The sequence below is a fragment of the Lontra canadensis genome, unplaced genomic scaffold (assembly GCF_010015895.1).
Source record: "Lontra canadensis isolate GAN:19392208 unplaced genomic scaffold, GSC_riverotter_1.0 scaffold25, whole genome shotgun sequence".
NCBI classification, from domain to species: Eukaryota; Metazoa; Chordata; class Mammalia; order Carnivora; family Mustelidae; genus Lontra; species Lontra canadensis.
Genome location: NW_022631019.1, coordinates 848,275 through 874,688, shown reverse-complemented (window position 1 = coordinate 874,688; position 26,414 = coordinate 848,275). Strand labels below are relative to the sequence as shown.

Genomic DNA, 26,414 nt, shown 5'->3' with positions numbered 1-26,414 from the left:
GCACCCGACCTTCCCCTGGGTCGTCAAACTGTTCTTGCATATGGAGACTTCTGGCCGGGTAAACTGGGAAAAGTTTAGGAAATCCTTATGTTTAAAACTCTGCCCGCAGTTCCATTCGGCTAAAACTTCAGTCTTACAGGTTTGCGGCCGTAACGTCCAGTCAACTCCGCAGCGAACGTCAGGGCTGCGCCCAGGGCGGGGGAGCGCGCGGCGACCGCCGCCTCTAGCCCCGCAACCTCCTCCGGGCGGGTCCCGCCCGGGAAGACCTCGCCGGGGCGGGCAGGGACCCGCGCGGCCGCCCGCACCCGCAGCGCTCCGCGCCCCGGCGCCAGAGGACCCGGCGACCCAGCCCGCCCCGCGCGCTTTCCCGCCAAAGACGTCCCAGGGCGCCTCCAACGCCCGTCGCGTCCCGGGCCCCCTCCACAGCGACGGCGCGACAGGACCTCCCGGGGCGCCCCTGGGCCCGGAGGGGCCTCGCCGTCCCCTCCCTCCCGCGCCGCACGAGCGGCGACACCGTCCCCGACGGCAGGCGCGGGCCGGGCCGTCTCCCCGCGCCCGCGCTGCCCGAGGCCCCCCGGCCCCGCCGTCGGGCGCAAGGCGCTCACCCGCTGTAGTGCGCCTTCAGGCGGACGCGGCAGCCGCTCCCGTCCATCTTGGGACCGGTCCTGCTGGGCATGGCGAGCTCCGCCGGCCGCCGTCAGCGCCGCGCCCCGGGCACTCGGGCCATGGCGCGGGGACCCAGCGGCCGGCCGGGCCGCCAGGTGGGGCCGGCGGCGGAACGCGGAAGGGCGCGCGCGGCGCCGGGACCCAGGGCACGCGCGTGGGGCCGGCCAACTCCGCGGAACTTGGGTGGCGGGGCGGGCGGGACGTGGACACGGCCGGCGGGGACGAGCGAGGGGCGCGCACGGAATCCCGGCGTCAGACCCGGGGGTGGCGCGGGGCGGGGGGGGACCGAACATGGCCGACCCGAGGCCCAGCGGGCGGCCAATCGGCGGGACAGGCGGTCCCGGGGCGGGGGCGGTGGCACCTGCGGCCAATGAGGGCGAGGCGGGGCCGCTACCTGGGCCAATCCCCGGGGGTCCCCGCGGCGGCGACCCAATGGCTCCGCGCGGGGCGGACTACCTGTCGGGCGGGGCGCGGCCCACCTGCGGCCAATGGAGGCGCGCGCGGCCCGGCTCTGCCCGGCAACCGGAGGCGGTGCGCGGTCTGCCCCGAGCGCCGACCCCTCGGGGAGGTGGGCTCCGGGCACAGCGCTTCCCAGGTGGGGCCCCTGCGCTGCAGCGCCCCGGGAACCTGTTGGAAATGCTACCTCGGGTGCCCCAGCCCAGACGCACGGAATCGAAACTCCAGCGGTCTGTGCAAACCAGCTCTGGGTAGTTCGCAGGTGAGCGCGATCCGAGAGCCGCTAGTCTAGGGGACAGTGGGAAAGGGTCGCCAGCGACCTGAGGGATGGGAGCAGAGAACCCAGCCAACGTCGCGGGGACGGTCCGGCTCAGTTGGTTCCCTCGCCCCAGCTGCTCTCCTCTCCTTGCGGAATCCGAGATCCTGTTGTACCGAAGTCTTGTCTACACTAGCTGGCGGTTCCTTCTGCTCCAGATCACTCCTCGGCCCGGACAAGGACACTGCATTTACCCACGTCGCCCATGACCTTCATTTCTGAATTTCCAGCCTCCGTGAGACTTAATAACCCTGCGGCACTTGATCTGGACAGCCTCATCTGGACACTCTCCAGGGCCCTGAGGGGCCGCATCCTGGTTGCATCCCCAGGGCCCAAATCTGCGTTTGCATGACCTCACCTGGGCACCAGGTGGGCACCCCAGCTCAGGTGGGCACTCCCCTCGTCCTCCCCTTCCCCACACCACCCAGCTGGCAACCTCTGACCGGGGACTCCAGGCCTGGCCAAGCCTTCACACCCCACTTGGACAATCAGAGGGGCTTCAAGGACTCCCCACACTTTCATTCCCTGGACACTTCCTGGCACCTCCTGGGAACCAGGCCCTGGGGTGAGCCTGGAGAACCAAGCGGAGAGTCATGGACATGGAACTCGTATTCTCCCTAGAGATGGACCCAGAGAAACATGTTGAAAACCTGCCTTTCACCTACCTAAGATGCTGTCAGCTGTCCCCACCTGTCTGTTTCTCTGCTCCTCTTTACAACAAAACGGCCAGGAGTCTGCAGTCCTCATCCCTGCTCCATCTCCCACTACTTTCTCCTGAGCAACCACACACACACACACACACACACACACACCCCTGCACTGTCATCATCAACTCCTGTGTTTTGAATACAATGGTGAGTTCTTAGACTTTTTCTTGATTGACCCTTGGCAGTTGTCTGGCCCCTCCTAGAAGCTCTTACCCTAGGGTGCTGCTCTCTGCCTATCCCCCCTGCTCCCCCCTGCTCTCCCCTGCATCTCCCTCTGCTGCTTCCTCCTGGTCTCACTCTTAAATGCCCCTTGCCTCTGGCCCCTGTGTCTCATTTCCACTTAGGGCTCCAAACACCAACCTGAGGCAAGTCGCTCCCCCGAACTCCTGCTGAGCCTGACCCCCCACACACACACACGCACACACATGACACACACGCACACACGCACGCACATGCGTGCACACACACACACACCCCCCTCACCCTAGCAGATCTTGCTCAGTTCAAAAACCGTTCCTTCTTACACCCCACACGCCTCCGTCTGCAGATCCTAGCAGCACCACCTTCAGCATATTTCCAGATTCCTGCCACATCCCACCACCTCCGTTGCTACCCCTGGTCCAAGGCACATGCAGCAGCCTCCAATTTCCTTAAAAACATAAGTCTGTCCATGTCCATCAATCTGGTGTTTAAAACCCCCAGTGATTCCAACTATTCTCAGGAAAAGTCCATAGGCCCTACAGGATCTGGGGCCCCACTCCCTTCTGCCTTCGTCTCCCACCATCCTCATCCTGCCTCACTCCCCTTCAGATACCTGGCCACTTTGCTTCCCCTTGCCTCAGGGCCTTTGCACATGCTGGCATCCCTCTCCCAGAAGCACATTTGCCCAGACCCACACTTCCTTTGAGTCTCCACTTAATATCCCTGATGCCCGGGTTACTCAGCTCCCCTGCTGCACCCTGTGGGTGATCCCTCCACAGCCCCAGCATGGCCACAGAGAGCTCTGTGGCTGTCAGTTGGGCACAAAGGGGGTGGGGTACAAGGGTTTGCCACACCAGGGGAGCAGCATGGTGCCCATGGGGCTGAGCAGAAATCTGCCACAGGAGCAGAATCAAGGTGGCAAGTGTGTGTGGGATGCACATGTCCCTGTGTCAGGCCCCTCAAGCAGCCCATGGCCGGACTGTGGCCTTGTGCCCTCGACCGTCCAGAGTGCAGCCTGGCACATGGCCTCAGGCAGTCCTGACTGGAGGAGAAGAACAAGGTTGCATCTCAGTGGGCACAGACCATCTCCGAATGGAGGGGGATCCTCTGATACCCCATAGCATCTCCCTGGCATTCTGATTTCCGGCCTGAAAGGCAGGGCAGGAAGCAGCAAGTCGAGGTCTGGATGCCCACCACCCGCTGTCGGCAGGATGGGCCAGCGTCTGTCCATCTCACTGCATCACCATTTCTCTGATGTCCCCCACCAGACACAACAGCCAGGTCGGGCCCCAGAGCCCTTTCTAACCAGGGAAGCCCTTGCTGGGGTGAGAGCCTTGAGGGTCCCGGTGCCCTTGTGGGGACTGACCTCACCTGTGATCTGACCTGATATGCGGAACCTCTGTCCCGGAAGCCGGTACTGGCAGCATCTGGAGCTGCAGCACCCCCATCCCGGGGAGGGAAGATGGTGGGGGGCGGGGCCGAGCCTGAAGCTGCAGGGTTTGAGGGCCAGGTGTGTGTGGGGGGGAGCTCTGCTCTCCATGAGGGTTGCGGGGGAGAGGCCTATTCCAGGAGGAGGGCCAGGGGAAGGGTCTAACCCGAGTTTCTTATGCATCCTGTCCCAGGCCCGGGTGAGGGCACATGGGTCATGTGCAGTGCCCAGAAAACTTACCTGTGGCCCCTGGGACGTGGAGGACTTTGGCTTTTGCATCCTCCCCCCAAAACAGCTCTGCAAAACAATGGGTACCCCCTGCCACCAGGCCTGTGGACAGTCTCCAGAGGGTGGGCAGCCTCCGCACTCCCCCCGCACCCCGTTAGGGCCTCAAGAGTAGAGGGCGCGGTCCGGACCGGCCAGCAGGTGGCCCCGCAGGCCGCCAAGCCCTGGCAACAGGCACAGGTGTTTGTCCCCAGATTTTCCAACCACTCCCCGCTCCCCACGTGACAGGGGTTGGGACCCAGTCAGCGTAGGTCCCTGCTGTGTCCCCATGGTGTCTGAGTGTCTGGCCCATCACGGAATGAATGAGGGAGGGAATGAATAAGCAGACATCCCTCAGGAATGCCAAGCCGGGCCATGTGGTGAGGGGCCCTGGACAGGACTACTGCCTCCCCAGTCTGCCAAGTGAGGGGATGGGGAGGGGGAAGGCGGGTGGACTTGGTCGCCCAAGGACAGACCTGCCAAAGTCCCTGGGGCTAAGGACAGGTCCCTTCCAGCTCTCAGCAGCTTCTGTTTCCCAGCTCTCCCTGTCAGCGCCTCATATGCCTTCATAATGACACTTATTATTTCCAAAATGAAAAAAAACACAAAGGTGTGGGCTTTTAAAAAGGGATTATTAAAGTGATAGAGGCTCGCTGTAAGTCTGCAACGTCACAGCAGGGGGTCAGGAGACACCTCAGCAGCCCTGCCTCCCTCCTCTCCCGACAAACCCCACAGGGAGGTCATCCCTCCCTTGTCGCCTGGGACCCCAGAGCGGCGCTGGTTGGGGAGGAGGGTGGCCAGGCCCCACTTAGCTTGGCCTCTGATTTCCTCCCATGAATGTTCTTTATGAGGGTGCTTTCAAATGACATCGAGATGTTTTAGGGGTGGGGTGAAAGCCAGGTGGAGTTTAAGCTCCGTGAGACTCATCAGACACAAGCAAAGGCCTCGGTGGGGGTCCCTCCCGAAAAGACCTCCCTGCAGAACCCCACCCAGGGGCCTGCCTTCCTCATCAGACCCCACGGACTGCATCAGTGTCCCCTTGGGACTGTCTAGAAGGAGGTGGCTATCGGGGCCTCCCGCCTGGTGTGAGACTGCCCCAGGCAGTGAGGACCACCACAGGCTCCGGAAGCCCGGGGCGTGTGCTCGCACACAGCTGGGAGAGGGGAAGGGCAGCAGGCGTTTCCTTTCTTTGTCATAGAGGACGGGATTTGGAAAAACTGGTTCAGGAGACAACATTCCCTTCCCTCGCCCATTAATGTGTGCAGTGGGTGCTGAGCACGGGCCTGCTGGGTGCTGAGATGCTGGGGCGGATTCTGCCAGATGCGCCGGCTCTGTCATGGAAACCGCACACCGGTGGGGAGGTGGGCGCCCGTTACTGGTCACACAGATGTGGCAGCTCGTAGGGAGAGCAGGGTCTGACCAGGTCCCCGGGAGAGAGCCTGGGGATGGGATGGGGATGTGTGCTGTGAGGCAGGAGAGCAAGACAGGCAGGCTGGGTGGCTCCTGCACAGGCTCTGTGGCCCCAGGGGGGAGGGTGTCTGGAGGTGTCAGGGCGAGGCCGCAGAAGCTGCTGGAACAGACCCCAAGGGGCCTCTAGGGCTGCGTTAAGAAGGGAGGGGAAGCCAGCGACGGGGCCCTGGGAGCTCCAGAAAAGGTCTCGGTTCCCTTGCCAAGGTCCCGCCCAGAAGGAGAGGGAGAGCGGTCTTCATCTCCGTGGGCTTCTGGGCCTGGGTGTGCGTCTGTCTCCGTATGTGTCTGTGTGTGTTGTGGGAGGACCCTCACGTGCGTCTGTGTCTCGCGTGTGCGCGTGTCTCGGTAAGGGTGTGTCAGAGGCATTCGTGCACATGTGCGTGCCGGCGAGCACTTTGTCCCCATCTGCTCCAAGCTCACCATGGCCTGTGAGCCGGCGTGGCGCTGCTGCAGGACGGGGGTGAGGGTTCCTCGCTCCGGGCGCCGCCGACACGTGAGCACAGCGTGCATCACCGCGGGGGGCTCTGCACGCGGGCGTCTGGGCGCAGGTGCTGGCAGCCCCCGGCCTCCCGCGTCCGCGCAGTGCCGCGCTGGCCCAGCAGAGGGCGCCGGAGGGACGCGGCCGGGAGCCCCGGTGGGCGGTGCTGTGGGCGGAGGGCATCCGGGGAGGCCCCGCCCCCCGCCCCGCCCCGCCCCGCCCCGGACGCGGCCCGGCCCCAGCGGGTTGAGGCGCCCGCTCCGCCCCCCGCAGTCCCCGTCCGCGGCGAGGTCGTCGGTTAGAGTAAACGGTCCCCGGGCCTGGCGCGCGGGTTCTGCTGCGCCTGCGCGCGCCCGTGGGGCGCCTCCGTGGGGGCCCCCGCGTATGCGCGTGCGCGCGAGTGCGCGTGTGTGTGTGTGTGTGTGTGTGTGTGTGTGCGCGCGCGCGCGCGCGCGCGCCCTGGTGCGGGGAGGGCACGGCCGTGTCCGGCGGAGGCGGGGCGGCTCAGGAGCGCGGGAGCAGCTCAGACCCTCCGACCCAAGGCCGCCCGGGGATCAGCAGTCGCCCCGGCCCCTCGCACGAGCGGGGACAGCGAGGCACCCGCACTCCAGAGTCCCCCCCCGCCCCTGGGAGGACCCCTAGGACGTGGGTATCATGGGCCCCTTCCCCGAAAGGGGACACCGAGGGTCTGGGTGGCCCCCGGCTTCCTCGGGGTCGCAGGGCCCGCCAGGTGCACGGCCAGGATGGCCGCGCTGCGCGCCTCCCTCCCGCTGGATGTGTCTACGGAGCGCAGCTCTTCTCCTTAGGGCCCGGGACAAGCGGGGCCGGGGCACTGAGGAGGGAAAGGCCCTTCCCCTCTGGAACATGGAGTCTGTCCCGCTTTCATTCTCCGCAGCTGCCCGGGACTATATTTAAAACCCCGAGCAAGCCTGAGACGCGTCTGAGGAAGCAGCACCCAAAACCACGGTCACCATGGCAATGCCACCCCGTGGGGGCTGCGTGTGGGCGCTATTTTAGCCACAAGAAAACAGTAGTTAACTAGAAGCGTCACAGGGAGACACAGGGACAGAGCGAGACAGGCCCCCAGCGGCTTGGCTGAACCCTTGTCTGCAGACCGGAGCCTGTCCACACCCAGCCACGGGTGTCCGGGGCGCACTGGGCATGGTGCCTCCACTGTGCTGAGCCCGCCCTCCACAGTCTTCTTTGCCTTTTACTCGAAGACTGAGATTGGGGCCTCAGTGGGCCCCAGAGCCTGGTATTTTGTATACACTGCCCCAGGGTCAGGCTTCCAGACTGAGATGGTATCCAGTCACCCTGCCCTGGGAAGGGACTGGGAGGAGGTGCAGCCGGAACCGCCTTCTAGAAAGCAAGGTGACGACAAGCATCCCAAGCCTTCGGGTCTCATCATTCCACTTCTGGAAATCCACTGTGAAGAACAAAGTGGATACGCAAACATCTGTGTGTCCCAGAAAACACCTGGCGTCCCCGACATCTGTCCTGAGAGCTGCAGGACCGAGGGTGGTATGTGAGACGGCCGGCTGCAGAGTGGAGTCCGCAGTGACCTTTGAGAGCTAATTTTGCACACAGACACATGCACGCGTGGGCTCATGCTCACTCGGGCCAGGCAGGAGTGGCTCTGCTGGGACAGAAGGAGGCCAGACCCCTGCCGGTGGCCCGGGCGAACCAGCAGATGGCCCGGCAGCCTGGCTGTGAGCAGGCACTGTCTTGTTGGAAAGCACCCCAGCATCCCCAAGCTGGGAAAGATTCCCTGAGACCTTGTCACCCACAGTCATCAGCCTCGCATGGGCAAGGCCCAGGCAGCCATCCCCAGAGGTGACATGCAACCCTCGCTGACCCCTGACACCCCTGCCAACCCCAGTGACCCTTCCTTGGGCAGGACAGCCGAGGTTGACAAACTGCTCTCAGGCAGGGACCTCATCTAATTTCTGCCACACTCACCTGGGGGAAGGGCCGTGGCTTTGTGAGAAGTGGCACCAGACAGGCATCCCCAGCAGGTACCCCAGTGCCTCGGCACACCTGTCTACCTCCTCGCCTCAGCACCTCTGGGGAGCCCCAAGAGCTGTGTCTTCAAGGTTGCTCTGAGGGGACCAGCCTCCAGGTGCAGCCGCCCAGGGGGCCTGACTGTTCCTGGGACTGCTGGTGGTCAGCAGACGCTCCAGGGTCGTGCCTGGGGGTGTCCTCGGCATGGAGGGAAACATAGGGCATCCCAGGCAAAGGATGTGAAGACTGTGGCCATCCAGATGCTTGTGCGCCTGGGCCCACTGGGAGAGGGGCCATCCTGACAGGAGTCTGGAAGGAGGGGCTGCCAGGGGTTTTAAAATGGAGTGCGACATGCAGTGGTGAGGCCCTTTTGGGGTGGAACCTGGTAGCCTGGCTCAGGAGCCACTAGCCTGGGAGGCACAGGACACGGGGAAGCGGCCCGATTGCTGGGCTGCAGGTTCTTCCCCTGTGAGTGGGGGATGATCGGGGAGGGCAGGGTCCTGACTCGGCTCTCAGGAAAGGGCAAGAAGTTTCTGTCGCTGTCGTGGCCCTTCCAGGGTAGCCTGGGGCAGCTCTCGGCCCCTCCTGTGGAGACTTAGCAGGGGAAGTTTCACCTCAGAAGCCCCCTAACCTGGAGGGGAGAGCATGTGGCTTCTGTGCCTTTTCCTCCTTCTCTGGTCTTCCTCACAAGCCCTGTGCACACAGGCCTTCTAGGTTCTGTCCCGTCTCCACCATTTCTATGGACTCGCCTCCCTCCAGAGACGTGTCTGGGAGCCATGGGAAGGGACTGGTGTGAACTCACGGCGGTGGCCTGAGGGGGTCCTGAGACCCTCACTGGGCTGGCCTGTGCTTGCAAGGCGAGAGTAGCCAGCTCTGACCGGGGCATCCTGTCTGCAGCCACGGCTGAGGAACTTTCTGGGACAGTGATCCCCTCCGTTGTGCAGAGGCTGTCAGAAGATAGGAGAGTCCTGGTTCGGAGACAAAGGACTTACTGCTCCCCGCACAGAGAGTGGTGCAAACGTCACTGAATCTGCACTGGCCTGCTTGCCCCTGCATCCCACAGGAGGGGGACCCAGGCGGGCACTATACATGCAGTGGGTTCCAGGACAGGAATCAAACTCTGAGCTCAGAGGACCCAGATATTCCATAATGGACAGAAAACACCCTGCCCTTTCTTGAATGAGAGAGAATTCCAAACTGTTTGTTCAACAAACCTCCTAGAAGAGACAGCCCAGAACAAAAGGCACTTGGCATCTTGCCAATAAGGATGTGCAGAAACAGAGAAGCTTGTGGAAAACTGTGTCCCGGTGGGAATTTGGAATGCTGCTTCCTGACCTGGCAGGGCCCCGCAGGCTGCCCAGAAGAGTCGCTTCCAAGCCTCCGCCTCGGCCCAGGTAGCGCTCCAGCGTCTGTGCTAGGGTCACCCCCCCAGACTCAGTGCTCCCAGGGCAGGCACCCCAGAGGCTCCAGAGAGCAGGCTGGAAAACCTGCCTGGCCTGTCCCCCGTCTGACCCCACCATGCCCCCCTCTGAACTTTGCTGAGTTCAGGAGTAGGAGCTGCAGGGGGCAGGAGGGCCCTTGATGACTGTCCGTGCTCTGCGTGTGGCCACCCTGGTAAACCAGCTGTCTGAAAAATCAAAGCACCAGTTACCGTGTTTACCAGATTCCACCGTGTGAAGTCACTGAACCTGGAGCTGGGAGTGCCCGGAGCTCCCGTGAGCCTGTGGGTGCCCCTCCCTCCTCCCCCTGTATGCTTGCTTCCTGCAGCCCCCCAAGGCCAGGAGACCTGAGCTTTCCCCACTTCTCGGGATTGGTCCTCCTCCTCCCCGCCCACCCCCAGGACAGCTGACCTTGGGGCCTGCACTACACCACACTGAGGAGAAGATCTGAGTCTCCTAGAATCGCCCTCCCTGCGTCCACTGGGAGCTGAAGGAGTTTGGGAAATTTCCAAGGCACAGCCAGGGTTGTGAGGCTCTGTTCAGGCTGCAAACCCTATTTTGAATATCTAAACCCAAATACTGACTGTGGCCTTCTTTTTGCATTTCTTCTTCAACAAGGCTAATCCCCGGCCCAACCAGGCAGGGGGTGCCCTGGGCCAACCAGTATCCGGAAACAGCACACAGCGAGTGGTGGGAGCCCCAGGCACCGTTCTAAGTGCTTCTTGTTACTGACAGGGCCAGCTAATTCCCGCAGCCGTCCGTGCGCCACCGCCCCACTCTGCAGAAGAGGATGTGGGGGTCCTGGGCTGGGGAGTAGCTTGCCCGAGCGCATGCAGACCAAGCGTCCGTTCAGAGCCCACGCTGCTAGCAACCATAGGACAGGACTTCTCGACGAGTGGAGTCGTGCTCGGAAGGGCGGAAGAGGGCAGCGCGCACGGGTCACCACTCCAGCGGCTGCATCTCTCACACCGAAACCCCTAGCTTCTCCGTCATAGACGCTTCCAGGGCCCCGGGCCATGTCCCTGGCCTTGCCTCTAATTTCAGAGCAGCAGGGTGGGCAGTGCCCAAGCACACGGGCAGTGTCTTATCACGAAAGCTCTCCTTGTCCCCATCTCTGTTCTGCCCCAGGACCCTCTCTGACCTGCTCGGCCAAGGGCCGCCTGAGAGGGTGGGAAGGGACTCTCACTGTGGACAAGCGTCAAGCACTGGGGCATGGGAATCGACCCTTGGAAGGTGGTTCTCTATGGGTCCTCAGGGATCTCCAGGGGGAGCAGACAATACACCCATCCGTCCGCCGTCCGCGTGAGCAGCCCCCAGCACCCAGCCAGCTCAGGAACATGGGGTCCCTGGCCTTTTCCTCCTTGCCGTCGCTCCCCACTGGCACATGGCTACCTCCTGGGCCCCTTTGCAGGTGGCCACAGGCATAGAAGTGCCCTGGGCGTGAGTGTGGGGTTGGCTCCCTCACTAGATGATGGCGAGGGCACCTGCTGGGGAAAAGTGGAGTGCTAGCCAGTTTGCAGAGCCTTCGCCGTGGGGGGTGGAGAACCAGGGTGGCCTCCCCCCGGCATCTAAGGAAGCCTGGCTGCCTCCACCGGAGGGTGGCTGGTCCGACCGTTAGGCTGAGGGCACAGTCATAAGTGAGGGATGAGTGAGGGGTGGACTTGACTGGTCCCCTGTGCTCGGAATGTGTACGGCTGAGGCCAGGTTTGGGGTCATTGCAAGCAAGTTCACCTGGGAATCTTGTCCTCCCATTCCATGTTCCATTTGTTTGTGGAGGGAGGTTTGCCTTGTCTGGAGTCACAGGAAATACCTCATCCAAGGCAGAGACCTTGGAAAGTGACTCCTGCTGTGTTAGTTCCCTTCACTGCTGTAACAAGTGACCACAGACCACGGGGCTTAGGCCACAGGACTTCACCGTGTCCCAGGCTGGAGGCCCGGAGTCAGACCTCAGTGCCAGCAGGCAGGGTCTTCCTGGAGGTGACAGGGGCCATCTGCTCCTTGCCTCTCTCCAGCTTCCGGGAGTGCTGGCCCTCCTCAGGGCTCCTACATACATCACTCCCATCTCCGCTTTTGTCTTCACACAGTCTTCTCTGGGTCCCTCCGCATGTCCCCACATACGGGACACCAGGGGCTGGATGTCGGACCCATCCTCACTCAGTATGCCCTCCCCTTAACCTCCGTCTTCTTACTCACATCTCCGAGACCCTATTTCCAAAAAGCATCACACTCGCAGGTCCCAGGGATGAGGATTTCACAAACCTTTCAACCCATTATACTTGTCTGTCCCAGAATCTGCCCCCTTCCTCCCAGCATCCAGACAAACAGCTGGGCCCAAGCTCGGTCTGAGCAGGGATGCTGAGGACCACACCGGAGGGAAGAGCGCCCCCCCGCCGCCACCTACCGAAGGACTGTGCTCCTGGCTGATCGGTACCAGCAGGAACCTGAGGTCGATCCCAGAGCAGGTCTGAAGACGGTTGGACGGGGGTGTGGCATGGAAAGCCGCGCAGAGGAGAGTTTACTGATATGGGGGCATTTACCGCTAACTAAGCATTAACAGCCAGCAGAGTGGAGCCGGCCCTAACCCCCTCGGGGATCCTCTCTGAGGCTGGGACGCCATGGTGCCTGCGACACCGAGACAGCTTTGGAAGAGTATGCGGAATGGGCTAACGTTGGGGCGGGGGCATGCGGCCACGGGGACCACCAGCTCACTGGGTCCTGAGGGGGGCCTGGAAGACGCGCCTTTCACGGAAACAACAGGAAAGGGTGCCGGCATCGTCGAGAAGGTCAGCGGCGGCCCATCTGCCTGGCCAGTGTTGACAGGAGGAAAGCCACCACGGGAGCTGCAGCAGGAGAAGGAATCATCACAGCCCCCAGGGGGGCCATTACAGTGATGGGAAGAGGGTCCGGAAGGAAACCAGGCACCTGTGGGACTCTGTGGACTGTGGTGGCCCTGGGTGGATGGACGAGCAGCGGACTGGGGCTCGATGTGTGTGAGCGGGCACGACCGAGTGCTGGAACGCGGAAGGCTGATGCCAGCGGCCACGGCAGGAATCACGAGCCTGTTCTGCCATCCCGACCCCTGTCGTGCACGAGAGGCTCGGTCGCCCCCGGAGGAGCTCTACGTGACCACACATGCGTCCATGATACCGGTTCCCCCAGCATTTCCTGCTGCCATCCAGGGGGACTCACTCTGGACAAAGGACACCCAAAGTTTTCTGTTTTTGTTTTTGTTTTTAAGATTTTATTTATTTATTTGACAGAGAGAGAGAGAGCACAAGCAGGGGGAGTGGCAGGCAGGGCAGGCAGAGGGAGAAGCAGGTTCCCAGCAGAGCAAGGAGCCCGATGTGGGACTCAATCCCAGGACCCCGGGATCATGACCTGAGTCTAAGGCAGTTGCTTCGCCGACTGAGCCCCCCAGGCGAGGATGCCCGCAGTTTTTAGCACTTTTGGATACAGGGTCTGAGTTGATGATGATGCCAAGAGAATGTCGAAACTGGCCCCCAGGTAGCATGAAGGCTTAGAGAGGTCAAGGGTAAAGGGGGTCCTGGCCCACGTTCCCCTCAGTTCAGCAGGTCTGTGGACACGTTCGGGGCCATCCCCAGTCCCCAAGTTCCTCACGGGTAGACTTATTTGACAACATCAGGGTCCGTTGGTGTTGCCCTGTCCCACGAAGGAGAACAGCCGGCCATGGCTGGCAGCTGCCCTCATCCACCCGCAAAGAGACTGACTCAGAAGGACGCTGCCTTCCCTGGGGACGCACAGGTGTCAAGGCCAACCTCAAAGATAAGGAACTTGGGAGTGGAGACCTTTCACGCTCCAGGTCAGTCTGCTGGTGTGGACAACAGGGCCAGGCTGGGCACCAGCTTTCCTGTCTCTTGTGGTCGGAAGTCCAACGGGGCTCGAGGGGCCTGTGGTGGGTCTCCGCCAAGCCCCTGTTGGAAGGTGTGTAGAAGTGCCCTTGGGATTCTGCAGCAAGGCCACACCCGAGAACCATTTGCCCCAAGATGAGACCATGACCACGGCACCTGGCCATGGGACATGGAGCAGAGGTGCACCCAGAGCTGCCTGCCACGGGCATTGCTAAGTGGGTACAGTCCACAGGCACAGACCATGGAAAGGCATCACCTGGCTTAGGATCAAGCGAGCCTCGAGGGTCAAAAAGTTGCATAAAAAGTGGCCCAGGTGATCGGGTCAGCAATCCCATGGCTTCAACGCCTCCCCCTCCTCTGGAATCTGTGATCTCATGTGGGGCTGGGGTCCCTAGAGCCACGTGACAGAGGGGAAGCCACGTCGGCCTGGGCTCACGGATGCAACGGTCTGATACGTTGGGCCAGGTGACCGCAGACTGTTGTGCCTCCTGCCCACTTGAGTGCCTGTCAGGAGTGCCGGCGAGTGGAATCCTCTGGCGGCTGGAAACCCGAGTTGCTTGCCTTTTGGTTCTGCAAGATTCACCTCTCAGGGCGTCCACAGCCGTGGCCCAGAGTGGGTCACCGCAGCCACACACGGTCCGGCGAGGGCCAGGCGACTGAGGCTCAGCCCTGAGGACCAGGCTGTCGGTCACTGAGCCAGGCAGCTACCGAAGCAAGCCGAGGTGCTGGGCAGGGACGGATGGGGCGGGGGGGACAGCATGACTCTCAGAATCACCTGCAGCCGTGGGCACGGACTGCGGCTTCTCGTGCTCAGCAGGGCTGTCGGTGGGGGCGCTGTGACAACCACCGCCTCAGAGAACCAGCGATGTCTTGAGCAGACGTGAGTGCTGCTGGGAGGACTCCCCGCTGCTGTGGTGCCGGTGCCACGGACCCTCTAGCACTTTCCACGGTGCCGCGGGGCTGCCGGCAGCTCGCAGGCAGGTGGCCCTGGGGTGGCAGTGGGTGACAAATGCCCCAGCACGTGACTCCTCAAACGGACGGTACAGAGGTTCTGCTGCACAGGAGCAGAGGCTCCCCAGTGGGACTGGGACCTGAGAGCCCCAGGTGTAAAGCACTTTGTCAGCTTTTCCTGCTTCCTCCCCTCCTGCCTCTGGGACACCCCCCAAATTGGGTTAAACCGTGTTCCCCCCCAATTCCATGCCGACGCAGTCCTTATTTGGAAGTAAGGTCTTTGCAGAGCCTGCCCCAGCCCTCCGGACTTGGGCAGGAGCCGTCCCAGCTCTCAGGGAAGCATCTCAGTCTGCGTTGGCAACGGACGTCCCAGCCTCTGCCAGAGACAACACAGCCACCAGCCCCCAAAACTGTCCCTGCTGCAGTGAGGCACATCCGGAGGCAGCCCCCCTCCCCGGCCCGGATGCCTCTGACACAGGAACTGCTGACGTCTCCCCAAGCCAGCCCCTCTCAGCTGCAAACCTCGATCCGCCCCGGCCTTCAGTCGGCCCATCTCATCACCACCGGAATAGAACTCCACGTTGAAAAAGCACCAGCCCTTCCCGTCCCTCTTTCCTGGCCCTGTAAACATGTGGGCAGAAATAGAAGCCTGCAGGCTGGAGGGAGTGATCGCTGCTGCGGAATCAGGCGAAGGCTCCTGCCCGGGTGGGCCTCGCCGCGTGGGTGCCCGAGGCAGGCACAAAGGCCGGCTTTAAATAGCTCCTTGTGGGTTATGTGCAGCAGAAAGAGGGCAGCCGGCAAGCCGCAGGGGAGGTGAGGACAGGCTGGCGGGGGCGGGGCAGGGCCCTGCACCCAGGTGAGCTCAGCAGCTCCCTGAACCTTGAACCTACCTGCACAACCCCCGGAGGCCTAGGGATGGAGCCTTCCCTACCTGGCCTTCCTCGGTGGAACGAACGCAGGACCTGGGACAGGACCCCAGCTGCCTTCCGGACTAGGGAGGGTGGGCAGCCCTAAGCCCGGCCCGATAGCTTCCGCGCACTTCTGGGGCTTGAACACCCAACCCCAGGCAGTTCTCCAGGCGCCAAGGAGGAGGGGGCAGGGACCCTGCATGGCATCACGCAGACAAGGTGCCAAGGGGACAAGGGAGAAAGGGGCCCCTGCCCTTGGGCATCACTGTCCTTGTTTATGGAGCTGGCCAGGCTTGGCTGTCCCCACCAGCCCCTGCTGTCCTGAGGTGGCCCAGATCCCAGCCAACCCAGGTCCCAGCTCTGCGGCTCGGCAGCCGCCTGCTCTCCGCCTGCCCCCAGGTCCACTCCATTTGCAGCTTCTGGTCACACTGGGTCCTGGAGGTCTTGCTCCTTGGCCGGCCCCACCCCCTGGGACGACTCTGCCAAGCTCTGCAGCCCAGTCCTTGACAGCGGCAGACAAGTGGCAGCCCCGTACCCGGAGGGGCGTTTAGGAGGTGAGGGGCCTTGGAGCTAGAGGAGCTGGAGCTGGGTGGGGGGAGCTGGAGGGAGAGGCCAAGGCCCAGGTGAAGCTGGAGGTGGAGCTGGAGGGGGAGCTGGGGGCAGAGTTGGAGGAGGAGCTGGGGGAGGAGAGCTGCAGGGGGAGGGGGAGGGGAGCTGGAGGGGGAGGGGGAGGGGAGTTGGGGGCAGAGTTGGAGGAGGAGCTGGGGGAGGAGGGGGAGGGGAGCTGGAGGGGGAGGGGGAGGGGAGCTGGAGGGGGAGGGGGAGGGGAGCTGCAGGGGGAGGGGGAGGGGAGCTGGAAGGGTTAAGGCTGGGTTGTGGTTTGTCCCGATGGGCCAACGCCCTTCAGACCCCTGAGCAGATTATGTGTCAGAGGCAGATGGCAGGACCACCTGATTCATGCCTAGTCCCCGTCATGCTCCCCTTGAGGTGGCTTGCGGGGCCCACCAGGAGGGGCACTACGGGGCCAGCTGGGCAGCTGCCTGGCTGCCACCTTGACCACATCACGGCATGCCCATGGCTGACCTTGGCCACGGGAGCCGGCCATCCCAGCTCTGCAGCAACCACTGCTCCTCCCCCTGCCAGCTTCCGTGGTGATGACATGCTCTGTGTTGGTGCCACGGAAAATCTGGACCCCTTATTCAGATCTCCAATGACCAGCAACCCCTGTCACCCAGCTGCAACCTTGTCACCCCACATCCATGGTGGCAGCAGAGATGAGAAGGAGCTGAGTGGTGTTTGTGGGGACTCAGTGGCCTCCCTTCACCTATCACCACGTCTGAGAAGACAGCATAGTGGTACCCTGGCCACGGGGCCAAGAGATCAAGGTGAGGTGTGACTGATTCCTCGACCCTCTCCAGGTCCCTGCACCTCTGCCCCTCCCGCCAATGCCCAGGGACGTGGCCACGTGGCTCGCCTGGGGGACACAGCTCCAAGTCCCTCGGTCTGGAGCCCAGGGAGCCCACAGCTAGAGGACGGCTCTCCAGTCAGCGAGGTCACGGCTGCAGCTCAGCCCCAGCGACAGAGAACACAGCCAGCAGCCAAAAGCTTCGTTTTATTTCATGCTGGGACCGAAGGCCCAAGGATGCTCTTCTCCACCGTCTCACCGAGAAAGTAGCCCCGCCCATTCCCAGCCTCCCAGGACCTGGTCCCAGGCCCACAGAGCAAATGCCTAGAATCGGGATGGTTTTTTGAATCAAACGCAGAGTTCCTCCAGGGCCCTGAGCCTGTGTGGCTCAGCCCTAGGTCAGGCCGGGTCTGCCGTCCAGGAGGAGCCAGGCCAGGGGTCCGCAGGAAGGGTGCATGGGAGAGCCCCAGGGTGGTCTTCCAGGAGCCGGTGGGGACAGAGTCTGGGGTCCTCAGGGAGGCCAAGGCTCTCCTCTCATTTTATGCGGCTGTTGTTAGCCCCCTTCGAAACCGGCAGAGCAGGCAGACCAACCCAAGCGCCTCTCCCCAGCGGCTGTGGGCTCCAGGACAGGCGAGGCCTCGCCTCTGGCCTCACATGGTGTAGGCCGCCCAGTAGAGGACGTTGACGGCCACGAAGGCCGCCGGGAACACCACGCGGGCATAGACGTCGATGGTGTCGGCGTCAACGCGCTTGAAAAGTGCACGGAGGCCCCCCTGGCCCCCCGAGCGGCCCGCCCCCTGCTTCTTGGCCTCTCCGGTCTCCATCTCCACACACCTGTAGGAGCCCATGAGGTTCCCAGGCCCGCGGCAGTGCCGGCGGGACACGGCCAGCTCCTGGGTGGCGCCGGCGGCTGATAGGGAGAGGAGCACGATGGCGTTCTTCACGTCCACCTGCACGGCGGGGCGTGGCGGGGTAGCAGACAGGGCTGAGCCAAGGGCAGGCTCCCCACACCAGGACCCCAGCCTGGGCCAGTGCCTAAGTCCCCCCGCGTCTGGCAGCAGGATGGGCCAGAGTCTGGACCTGCTCTCGTGCGCCAGGGGCTGCAAGTGACCTCCCCACAGCAGTGGGCAGAGGGTCCTGAGCAGGTCCCAGGACAAGGGGCCCCAGCAATGCTGCCCCTCCGTGTTGGGGCTAGAGGGAGTGGGGACTGGGGGCCACTGGGAGCTGGTGGGGAGGCTGTCCTTGACCCTGAACACGAGGGAGCCAGCAGGCTCAGCCTCACCTCTGCTTTCTGCTCCTTGACCTTGACCTTGGCCTTCTGCTTCTTCCGGTAGTCAGCATTGAAGTGGGCGAAGGCGTACTCCACCAAGGCGGCAAACACGAAGACATAGCAGATCCAGAAATACACATCGAGTGCCTTGATGGCCGAGGCCCGCGGGAGGGAGGAGCGGGCGCTGACCATCAGTGTGGTCATGGTGAGCACCGTGGTAATACCTGCTGGGGAGGGGCGGTGACAGTGCCGGGGCCCCCGCCATCTCCCTGCGCCCCCACCCCCAGCCTAAGTGCAGGTCAGGCTCCTCTGACCGGACCTGGCCCGGCTGGCCACGGGCCCAGGACAGCTGGGAACATGGAGCTGGGAGGCGAGACCTGGGCTCGTGGCTGGCAGGGCGGGGGTCCTATTTCTGGGCTACTGCCCTTCAGCCAGCTCCCTCTGAGGAAGGTCAGGGCCCCGCACCTAAAGACACCCTGGCCGGCACCGCTGCTTGGCTGATCCAGAAGGAGACCCAGGACATGGCGACGAGGAGGACAGACGGCATGTAGGACTGGATGATGTAGACGCCGCGGTTCCTCCGGAGGCGGAAATGCAGGCTGAGCCGGGGGAACTGGCCGGCTGTCGGGGAAGCACTCCAGGTTGGGACCCGCCTCACACACACAGTGGCGCTCGGGTGGAGAGGCCCCTGTGAGCCCCAGACCCCGGCCTTCGCCAGGATCTCCCCTGCCCAGGCTCTAGTCCTGGAGGGAGGCCGGCTCCCTGCAGGGCCACCCAGAGGAAGGAGAGGAGATGGGTTCCGGGTCCACACTGGCCCAGGCTCCTACCCCAGACGTGTGGCCAGCCCAGCTCTCCTGGCCCTCCTCGGGGCACAGCCAAACGAAAGGAGAGGGCCAGCTGGGCTCACTGGCACCAGTGACCGGGCGGCAGGAGCTGGGAAGGGGCAGGAAGGACCAGGAGACAAAGCAGCCCCAGGAGGCATGTCCCCTGACGTCCTGGCCCCTCATGTTCCCCAAACCCCAGGGGCTGCTGCCTCCAGGGAGCAGCAAAGGCCAGAGGAACAGGCCGAGAAAACCTGACGGCTGTCCACATTGTGGTGTCCAGAGTCCCCGGGTGCAGCCTACGCCCGTCCGTGGTTTTCCAGTGTCTCCTCGGGGGTCCCGAGAGCCAGCTACCGGCTTCATTAGAGGGGCCAGAAACCCGCAAGTCGGCTCGTGGGGAGAAGCTGCGAGAAGCCACGTTACCGGATTTGAAGTTTCTCAGCTCGGTGGCGAAGCGGTAGCTGGTGATGGTGAACTGGGCCAGGTGCAGCTCGTTGAGCCCGTGGATCTGCTCCTGGTTCTCCGACCAGTAGTACACGACGTCCTCGGACGAGTAGCCGTCTGCGGGAGAGCCCCGGCGGGCAGCGGCGCCTGGTACCCCTGCCCCCGGCAGCCCCCAGCAGGAGCGCCCGTGCCCATGGGGAGCCCGACGCAGCAGCGACAGGGACAGCACGAGAAGACCCGGCCAGGGGCGAGAAGGCCCGCGGCCGTGCCCAGCACCCAGGGAGGCGGACAGGGCAGGTCACCATCTCCGGGTGACCCACAGCGGCTGTCACGCTGGCCGAGTGCTATAGATACATGCCTCGTCTGGGCTCGACACCCGCCTGTCCCGGGCAAGGCACTGGCCCCTGGGACGAGGGCCGGGCCTCTCAGGCCTTCAAGCTCCCTCCCTTCAGCCTCAACTCCACGGGGCCCATCCCAGATGCTTTCCCGTCCCTGAGCCAGGTCAGCCGCAGTGGTCCCTGATGGTGCGAGTGCCCTGCCCACCCCCAGCAGAGTCGGGAGCGGCCGTTGGCCGGAGGCACTCACAGCTCTCCAGGAGCAGCATGCACTCCTGCTCGTCCATGGGGTACTTGGCCAGGTCCATGTCGCAGGCCACCGTGGACGTGATTCTGCCCAGACAACGTGCTGGTGAGGTCTCCGGGAGGCAGGCCGGCGCCCGCCACCTGCTTCTCTTGCCCCCCCCCACCCAGGGGGCCCCCTCCCGCGAGGGCGGCCGAGTGGCCTCTGGGGCTCTGTGGGCGAGACGCTGGCCCCGGGGGGAGCGTGGGCCGCTGCGGTCCACGGACGGACACTCGTGCCTCTTCCTTCGGGAATCGCAGCTGGGCTCCCTTCACTTCGTTTGTCCTTCCAAATGCCTGTTTGGCTAAGCCGGAGGGGGGCTTGGAAGACAAGGGTGCCCGAGCACCTGACCTGCGCTGAAGGACAGCCTCTGGGCGTTCCTGCTCCCCGGGCAGTGTGGGAAGAGGCCGGGGTTGCCAAACGTTCCGACTCTCCAGAAGAATTTAGACTCTTACGTAAATCTCCTGTTGGCAACTAATGCTGTGTTTAAAAGGCACGTGTCAGAAGCACGTGTGGAAACAAACGCGTGGACATTCGTGTTCACAGCGGCCCGACCCACGATGGCCGACACGTGGGGCCGCCCAGGGCTCCTGAATGCACGAGGGGCACCAGGCCATGGAATGCTACTCAGCCACAGAAGGGACAAAACCCTGATGAACGTCACAGCACGGGTCACCCCAGGAACGCTGCTGAAGGGAGGAAGGCAGACACAAGAGGACACGTCGCGCATGACCAACTCGACGTGCGATGTGCAGAATGGGCAGAAAGCAGGTTCGGGGGGGAGGGTGGTGAGGGAATGCTTGGGGGCCCGGGGTCTCCTTTTCGGGGAAGGAGACGCTCTGGAATCAGACGGAGGTGACGTTTGCACAACACTGCGAGACTACTGGACGCCGCAGAGTCGTTTGCACAGAAATAGGTGAATTTCATGTCACGTGACTCTCGCCCCCGCGGAGAAAACAGAAAGGCACCGCGTTGGCCAAAAAGCTGCACCTGCGGGCTTCCCGCCGCCCCTCTGCAGCTGCCGTGGGTTCAGCCGTGCCCAGAGGCTCCGGACCCCCCACACACACACTGGCTCCCGGCGGGGCCTCTCGCTGGGACAGGCCCCGGCTCACCGGACGCTGTAGAGGATCACCCCGTCCGGCTGCAGCCGGATGAGCTTGTTCTCCACCGTCACGTCATGGAACCAGGCGGACTTGGCGTTCACAATGAAGGTGTCTGGGAGCCACAGCTTGTCCACGAAGCGGCTGTCCAGCCCCAGAGTCTCGTTGGTGTGGTTGTAGGCCAGCCTACTGTCCCGCCAGCTCTGGTGCAGAAACACGGTCATGGTGTACTCCTGCAGGGGGAGGCAGGGAGGGCCGCTGGCCATCAGCCCGGCTCCTGTCCCCGGGGCCCCGGGCAGGGGTGCGGCAGAGGGTGGCTGGCACCTACCATGTTCACCTCCGAGATGTGGTCGATGCTGGCCACCTCGATGGCGAGGGCCACGTTCACAGGGGGCCCTGCAAGGAAGGAGCTGAGGCCAGGCTCTCCACCCACTGAAAGCCAGGGAGGCAGGACAGGGCTTTGCAGGGAGGACCGTGTTGGCGACGGTCTGCAATGAAATGCTGAGAAGATCCAGCCTCCTGGCTGTCTCCCTGAGGGGCTAGCTGTCAAAATCTGACACACTCCTCGGGGACCGCAGATGCACCCTCAGGGGAGCCATCCCAGAGCCAGCAAGGCTTGCACACGCTGCTGGATGCAGGAGTCGACCCGTGCCCCACCGGCCGCCCTCACCTCCGATGCCCGGCCGGAAGTTGCGAGCATAGCCCTCCATCAAGCCGTCCAGGTTGGGGAGCCAGGATATCTCCAGGTTAGAGCCAACATAGTCCCCAATATCATTCATCGCTCTGGAAACAAAGGCCCACTGGTCACAGGCTGGGAGCCAGGGACGGGACCTAGGTCCTTCCTGGGAGACTACCGTGAAGCGCCCCCAGGCCAGTCCCAGGAGCGCCTGCCAAAAACGGGGAGCCCCAGGGAGGAGCAGGGCCCAAGATTCCTTCACCTCCCCCACCAGCCTCTCTGCTCAGCTGCCTCCTACCCACCTGGCCTTGAGTGAGCGGGCTGGGTCAGGCAGAGTCCCCAACCTCCCTCCACAACCGGCCTGAGGAGAGTGGCCAGTCCCAGAGTCCCCACCGCCCACTGAATCTCCTCAGAGGGCCTGACGAGCCCACGGTCCTCCTTCCAGCCTCGGAGGGTAAGGCATTCTGCAGGAGGTGACTTGAGAGAAGAGATGTGGGACCAGGAAGCTGGTGGGGGGTGTTGGCGGGGTTGGATGAGATCCCTGACCCAGGGCAAGGCGAAGGGCCCATGGGGACGCTGTAGCTGACCTCCTGCTCTCTGTCCCTTTCCAGGCAGGCCCAGGCCTGGCCCCAGAGCCCCCCAGCTTGTCCTGTGCTTCTGAAGCTTAGCCTGATCCCAGAGCAGCTGGGGCCATGCCAAGAGTCGCAAGGGAGTCCCACTGGCAGCCTGTGCTGGTCATGTTTGGCCCCAGCAGAGCCGCGTCGTGTGGCTGGGACACGCCAGACTGCCAAAGGCTCCCCAGCAACCCCACCTGCCCGCCCCTACTTGTGCTCACCTGTCCTGGGGTAAACAGTGTCGCCCAAAATTCATGTCCACCCAGAACCTCAGAATGGAAGCGTGTTTGGAAATTGGGCTGTAATTAGTTAAGATGATACTATGCTTGATTAGGGTGACCTTAATCCAAAGAGTGGCATCCTTATAAGAAGAGAAAGCAGACACACAGGGAGAAAGTCCTGTTACAACAGAGGCAGAGATTGGAGAGACACAGCCCCCAGCCAAGGGGTGCCACGGACCCCAGGAGGGCCCCAAACTGCCAAGAAGCCCAGGAATGGGTTCTCCCTCAGAACCTTCCAGAAGGAGTCAGCCCTGCCCTCAGACTTGATCTCGGGCTTCTGGCCTCCAGAGCTGGGAAAGAATAAATGTCCATGGTCTTAAGCCCCGCCAGTTTGTGGTCACTTGTTAGAGAAGCCCCAGGAAACTCATATACCCTGCCCCCCGGCCGGAGGACAAGGCCTGTCCAGAGTCAGGCAGGAAGAGAAGAGGGCATTTGAGAACAGGACTCATGTGTTACTCTGTAATCATGCTGTACTCTCGGAAGGGGGTTCTAGAACACCTGTCCCTTGTCTAGAGCTTGCCTGGGACAGCCCCTCCCCTGTCTCATCTACGGGCCCTTTGAAGAAGGTTGAATTTGAACCAAGAGCTCCTTAGCGAAAGAAATTCACAAACCCTGACCTACCCCCAGGGACCACCTCAGTCCCTCCGGACAACGACCTGGTCCAGAGCAGGGGTGGGCAGGGATTTGGTAACGAAGTGTAAGAAGGACTTGAATGAAGTCCTGGCCCCAAGTGAAGCACAGTTAAACACACAAACAGAGGTCACCCTGAAGATCGGACAGGAAGGGACTGGAATTGGGTTTTATTTTTGGACTGCCCCAGCTGCCATCTTGCTGCAGCGGCCAGCCTGCCAGGAACGAGGCTGTCAGGAGACTCCGTCCTTCCCTGGCCTCGGGGTAGTGGCCCAGGCAGCCGCAACTTTCCTCGGCCAGGTCCCAGGCCCACTCGCAGGCATGAAGGCAGGACCGTGGGGAAGCCCCTGGCCCTGAAGATCGCCTTGAACTGGAAGGACGCCAGCAGACTTCTTAGCCTTTGCCGTCCCTAATGGAGTCCGAGGGGGAAAGGCTCCTGGCCCCATCTCACCTGTCACTTAGGACAGGGGCCGCTCATTTTTCCAGCCGTGAAGAGATGACAAAGGCCATCCGAGAAGGATGCCCGGCAAGCTAGCCTGGGTTGTGGGGGCCTTGCTTTCCTCCCATGGTTCAGGTGGGCAGCTAAAGGGGTAGACTGGGTCCACAGGCCATGTGCGGGGAGCTCAGCACAGGGCAAGCTTGTGGAGACTCTGACTAGTGCCTTGGGAGAGAGGTTCTGTTTCATCTGATGGCCTTGGACCCAACGATGGCCTAGGGTGGGGGCTCCCCTTGTGTAGACAGACAGAGAAGCTCAGGGACAGATGCCCAGACTCCCGGGATGAAGCAGGCCCCATGAAAACACTGGCGGCTTGCACCTAGCTGTCAGGCACCATCAGGACTCTCTCCCTCGACTGACCCCTGTCACTTGTCTGTGCCCCTGGGGACAAGGAAAGGTGCGTGTAGCTGAGCGAGGCAGCGGGGTCCTCTTCACCGTGCACACACAAGCCCACGGTCCCCAACAGCTTTGCTGTCACGGAAGCACCAGCTGCTCTGACACCTCAGTTACCAAGGCGAGGAGGAAGCCCACACCAGTAGCGCCGTGAGCCGGCACGGGAGCTACCGGCAGAGCTCTTCCAGGGACGCGGAGGCGCCAGTGGCCCAGAGCGGGGCCGGCCGCAGGGTATGCAGCTGGCAAGCTCGGGCACCCACTGCACCAGTGGGTCCTCAGGCTCAGGGAAGGCACAACTTGGGCCCAACCCACCAGCGCCACAAGGCACTTTCCGAATTCTTCTCCCACCCGGAAGCCCAGGATCTGCCCTGAGTCCAGCGGCCAGAGCAAGCACCTCCTGTCCGTCCTCCCACAATGCTCCGCTCGGGGTGTGAGGACCAAGCCCGAGGGAAGGGAGGTGCTGTCCTCCTGGCTTCCGGAGTGGAGGGACACAGAAGCTGGGAGAGGAGGCTCGGGACTGACAGCAGGACACTGTCTGAAGGTCGCCACCCAAGGCCCATAAAGCCCAGAGGCTCTCCTCCCGGGGCCTCACTGCGCAGACAGACACATCCGTTACCCAAACCCTAAGCCAGATATGGGTCAAAGTTCAGAATGTTTCTGTTTTTAGAAAGGCGATATAATGCACTTCCAGACTTGGGGTGTGGGGGAGGGTCTGGAGAATTTCCCAGCAGGAAAGTACACGCAAGCCCCAAAAGTAGGATAAATGAACCTCATGGAAAAGCGAACAGTCTTTGCCACCCAATGAGCTTTGGTGTCAAACTTGGGCTAAGACTTTGGGATCCGAAGCAGCTGGGACATTTTGGAATCACAGCTGCGTGGCTGTGCTGGGCCCACAGCTGGGCCCAGGCCTCTAGGACATACATCCATGGCCACGCCTCAGTGCTTTGCCCTTCCTGTTACCTTGAAGTGGGAGGAGGGAAAAGGACCATGGAGCTTCATAAAAGAACAAAGCCCTCCCGAGGGCAGGGGTCGAGTCAACTCCGCCTGTGGTCTTGGGCACAATGGCCACACTGTGGTCAGACCCAGAGCTTCCTGGCTCCGCCCCCCACTCCACACATCTCCCTCCAGGTCCCTGATATGTGCTGCCTGAGTGTCTATAACCCAAACACAGGCTGATGTTCAACCCTTTCCAGTTTCTAAGGGTCCAGAAGTCTGGAATGCTAGGGGAGGGGTGGGGGCTGTCCTTGTTCTGGTTTTCTGCAGCGTTTGCACCAAGATAATCCTCAAAAAGTCCCCTCACAACTCCTGTGGAAGGTGACCAGGATAAATGCATGGGATGCCAGGCTACCTGGAGCCCATTTCAAGTCCCCAGAGAAGAGACAAACCAAGGGACCCTACTGGTCTCTGAGGCCAAAGGGAGGAAGCCACAGCCCAGGGGGACCCTTCTTCTTAACCTCTTCTATCCTCCCTCCCCCAACAGTTAGAAATCCTGAGTTGTCCTGCATGTCCCCCACCCCCTCACCTCCCTTCCCTACGCGCCCCCCCACCCCCAACCAGGCAGTGGGCTCCTTCCCACCTGCATACTCTGGAATTCAGTGGATTCCATTTGAAAGGGCCCCGGAAAGGAGACTCCGGTGTCCTGAGCCCGAACTTTCTGACGACCACCCACAGCCCTCATCTCGTCCACCCCAGCCCTGCTAGCTGCAGCGGAAGCTCGTCTGTGTAGCTCTGCTCCCAGGGGAAAAGGAGCAGCCTCCTCCCCCGTGTCCTCAGGATCGCTCCTTCCTGCCTGCCTGCAGCTCGTGCCGAGCCGAGCGCTCAGCCCGCGCCTGGAAGGGCACCAGCCAGCCAGGGACCGGCCAAGTGCCTCTGGGGCGGAGGACCCCAGCGAGCCCGGGCACCCGGGAGGATTGGGAGCGTCTCCGCCGCCCTCGTCCAGCCGAGCGGCGCCGCTTCAGCACCGGGACGGCGGACAGCACCCGGGGGCACCCGCAGCAGGGGTGGCCGCGGCCCGCGCCCCAAGGGCAGCGGCGCGGTGAGTCCGGGGAAAAGAGCCCGCGGGGGAGACGGGGTGGGAGGAGGAGAGTCCTCGCGGGGAGATGGGGGTGGACACGGGGGCATGAAGACGGGAGTCGACGGGGGCGATGAAGACGGGGGTGGAGGTAGACAGGCGTGGGGGGTGGGGATGAAGGCCCGAGGGTTCTCCCCGCCGAGGGCGACCCTGGGAGCAGCGCGGACCCCGGGTCGCTTACCTGGCGCCGCGGGGCTGCTGCGCGCAGAGCAGCAGGAGCGGGGGCAGCAGCCCGGCCAGCGTGTCCATGGCCTCGGCGCTCGGCGCTGGACCGGGGACGGCGCCGAGGTCCCGCCGGTCGCGGGCGCTCGAGAAGTTGCTTCTCCGGCGGCCGCGGTAGCAGCACAGGCTGGGCGGGAGCGGGAGGGCGCGCGGCGCGGGCGCGAGGGCGGACGGAGCGCAGAACCCGGAGCCCGCCCCGCCCCGAACCGGGCCGCCCC

The 26,414-nt window shown here is 63.1% G+C and overlaps 2 protein-coding genes and 1 long non-coding RNA gene across 3 annotated transcripts in view; 1 reads left to right on the top strand and 2 right to left on the bottom strand.

The window, feature by feature from the left end:
- The window catches only part of PRKCZ (protein kinase C zeta), a 92,871-nt gene extending 92,067 nt beyond the window's left edge, over window positions 1-804 (bottom strand). The window contains exon 1 of the mRNA XM_032863179.1: window positions 606-804. Coding sequence (XP_032719070.1) covers window positions 606-676 — 71 coding nt within the window. The 5' untranslated portion in view covers window positions 677-804. The remainder of the gene's footprint in view (window positions 1-605) is intronic.
- The window catches only part of LOC116870960, a 24,204-nt gene extending 5,533 nt beyond the window's left edge, over window positions 1-18,671 (top strand). Inside the window, exons 2-3 of the long non-coding RNA XR_004383322.1 lie at window positions 3,557-3,567; window positions 18,549-18,671. This is a non-coding gene — a long non-coding RNA (uncharacterized LOC116870960). The remainder of the gene's footprint in view (window positions 1-3,556; window positions 3,568-18,548) is intronic.
- GABRD (gamma-aminobutyric acid type A receptor subunit delta) lies at window positions 17,157-26,414 on the bottom strand. The gene is made up of 9 exons (XM_032863183.1): window positions 26,156-26,414; window positions 21,484-21,596; window positions 21,142-21,209; window positions 20,826-21,046; window positions 19,681-19,763; window positions 19,075-19,212; window positions 18,296-18,451; window positions 17,843-18,054; window positions 17,157-17,510 (listed from the first exon to the last, which is right to left on the bottom strand). Exons 1-9 carry the CDS (start codon window positions 26,221-26,223, stop codon window positions 17,211-17,213), a joined length of 1,359 nt encoding a protein of 452 aa, XP_032719074.1. The 5' UTR covers window positions 26,224-26,414; the 3' UTR covers window positions 17,157-17,210.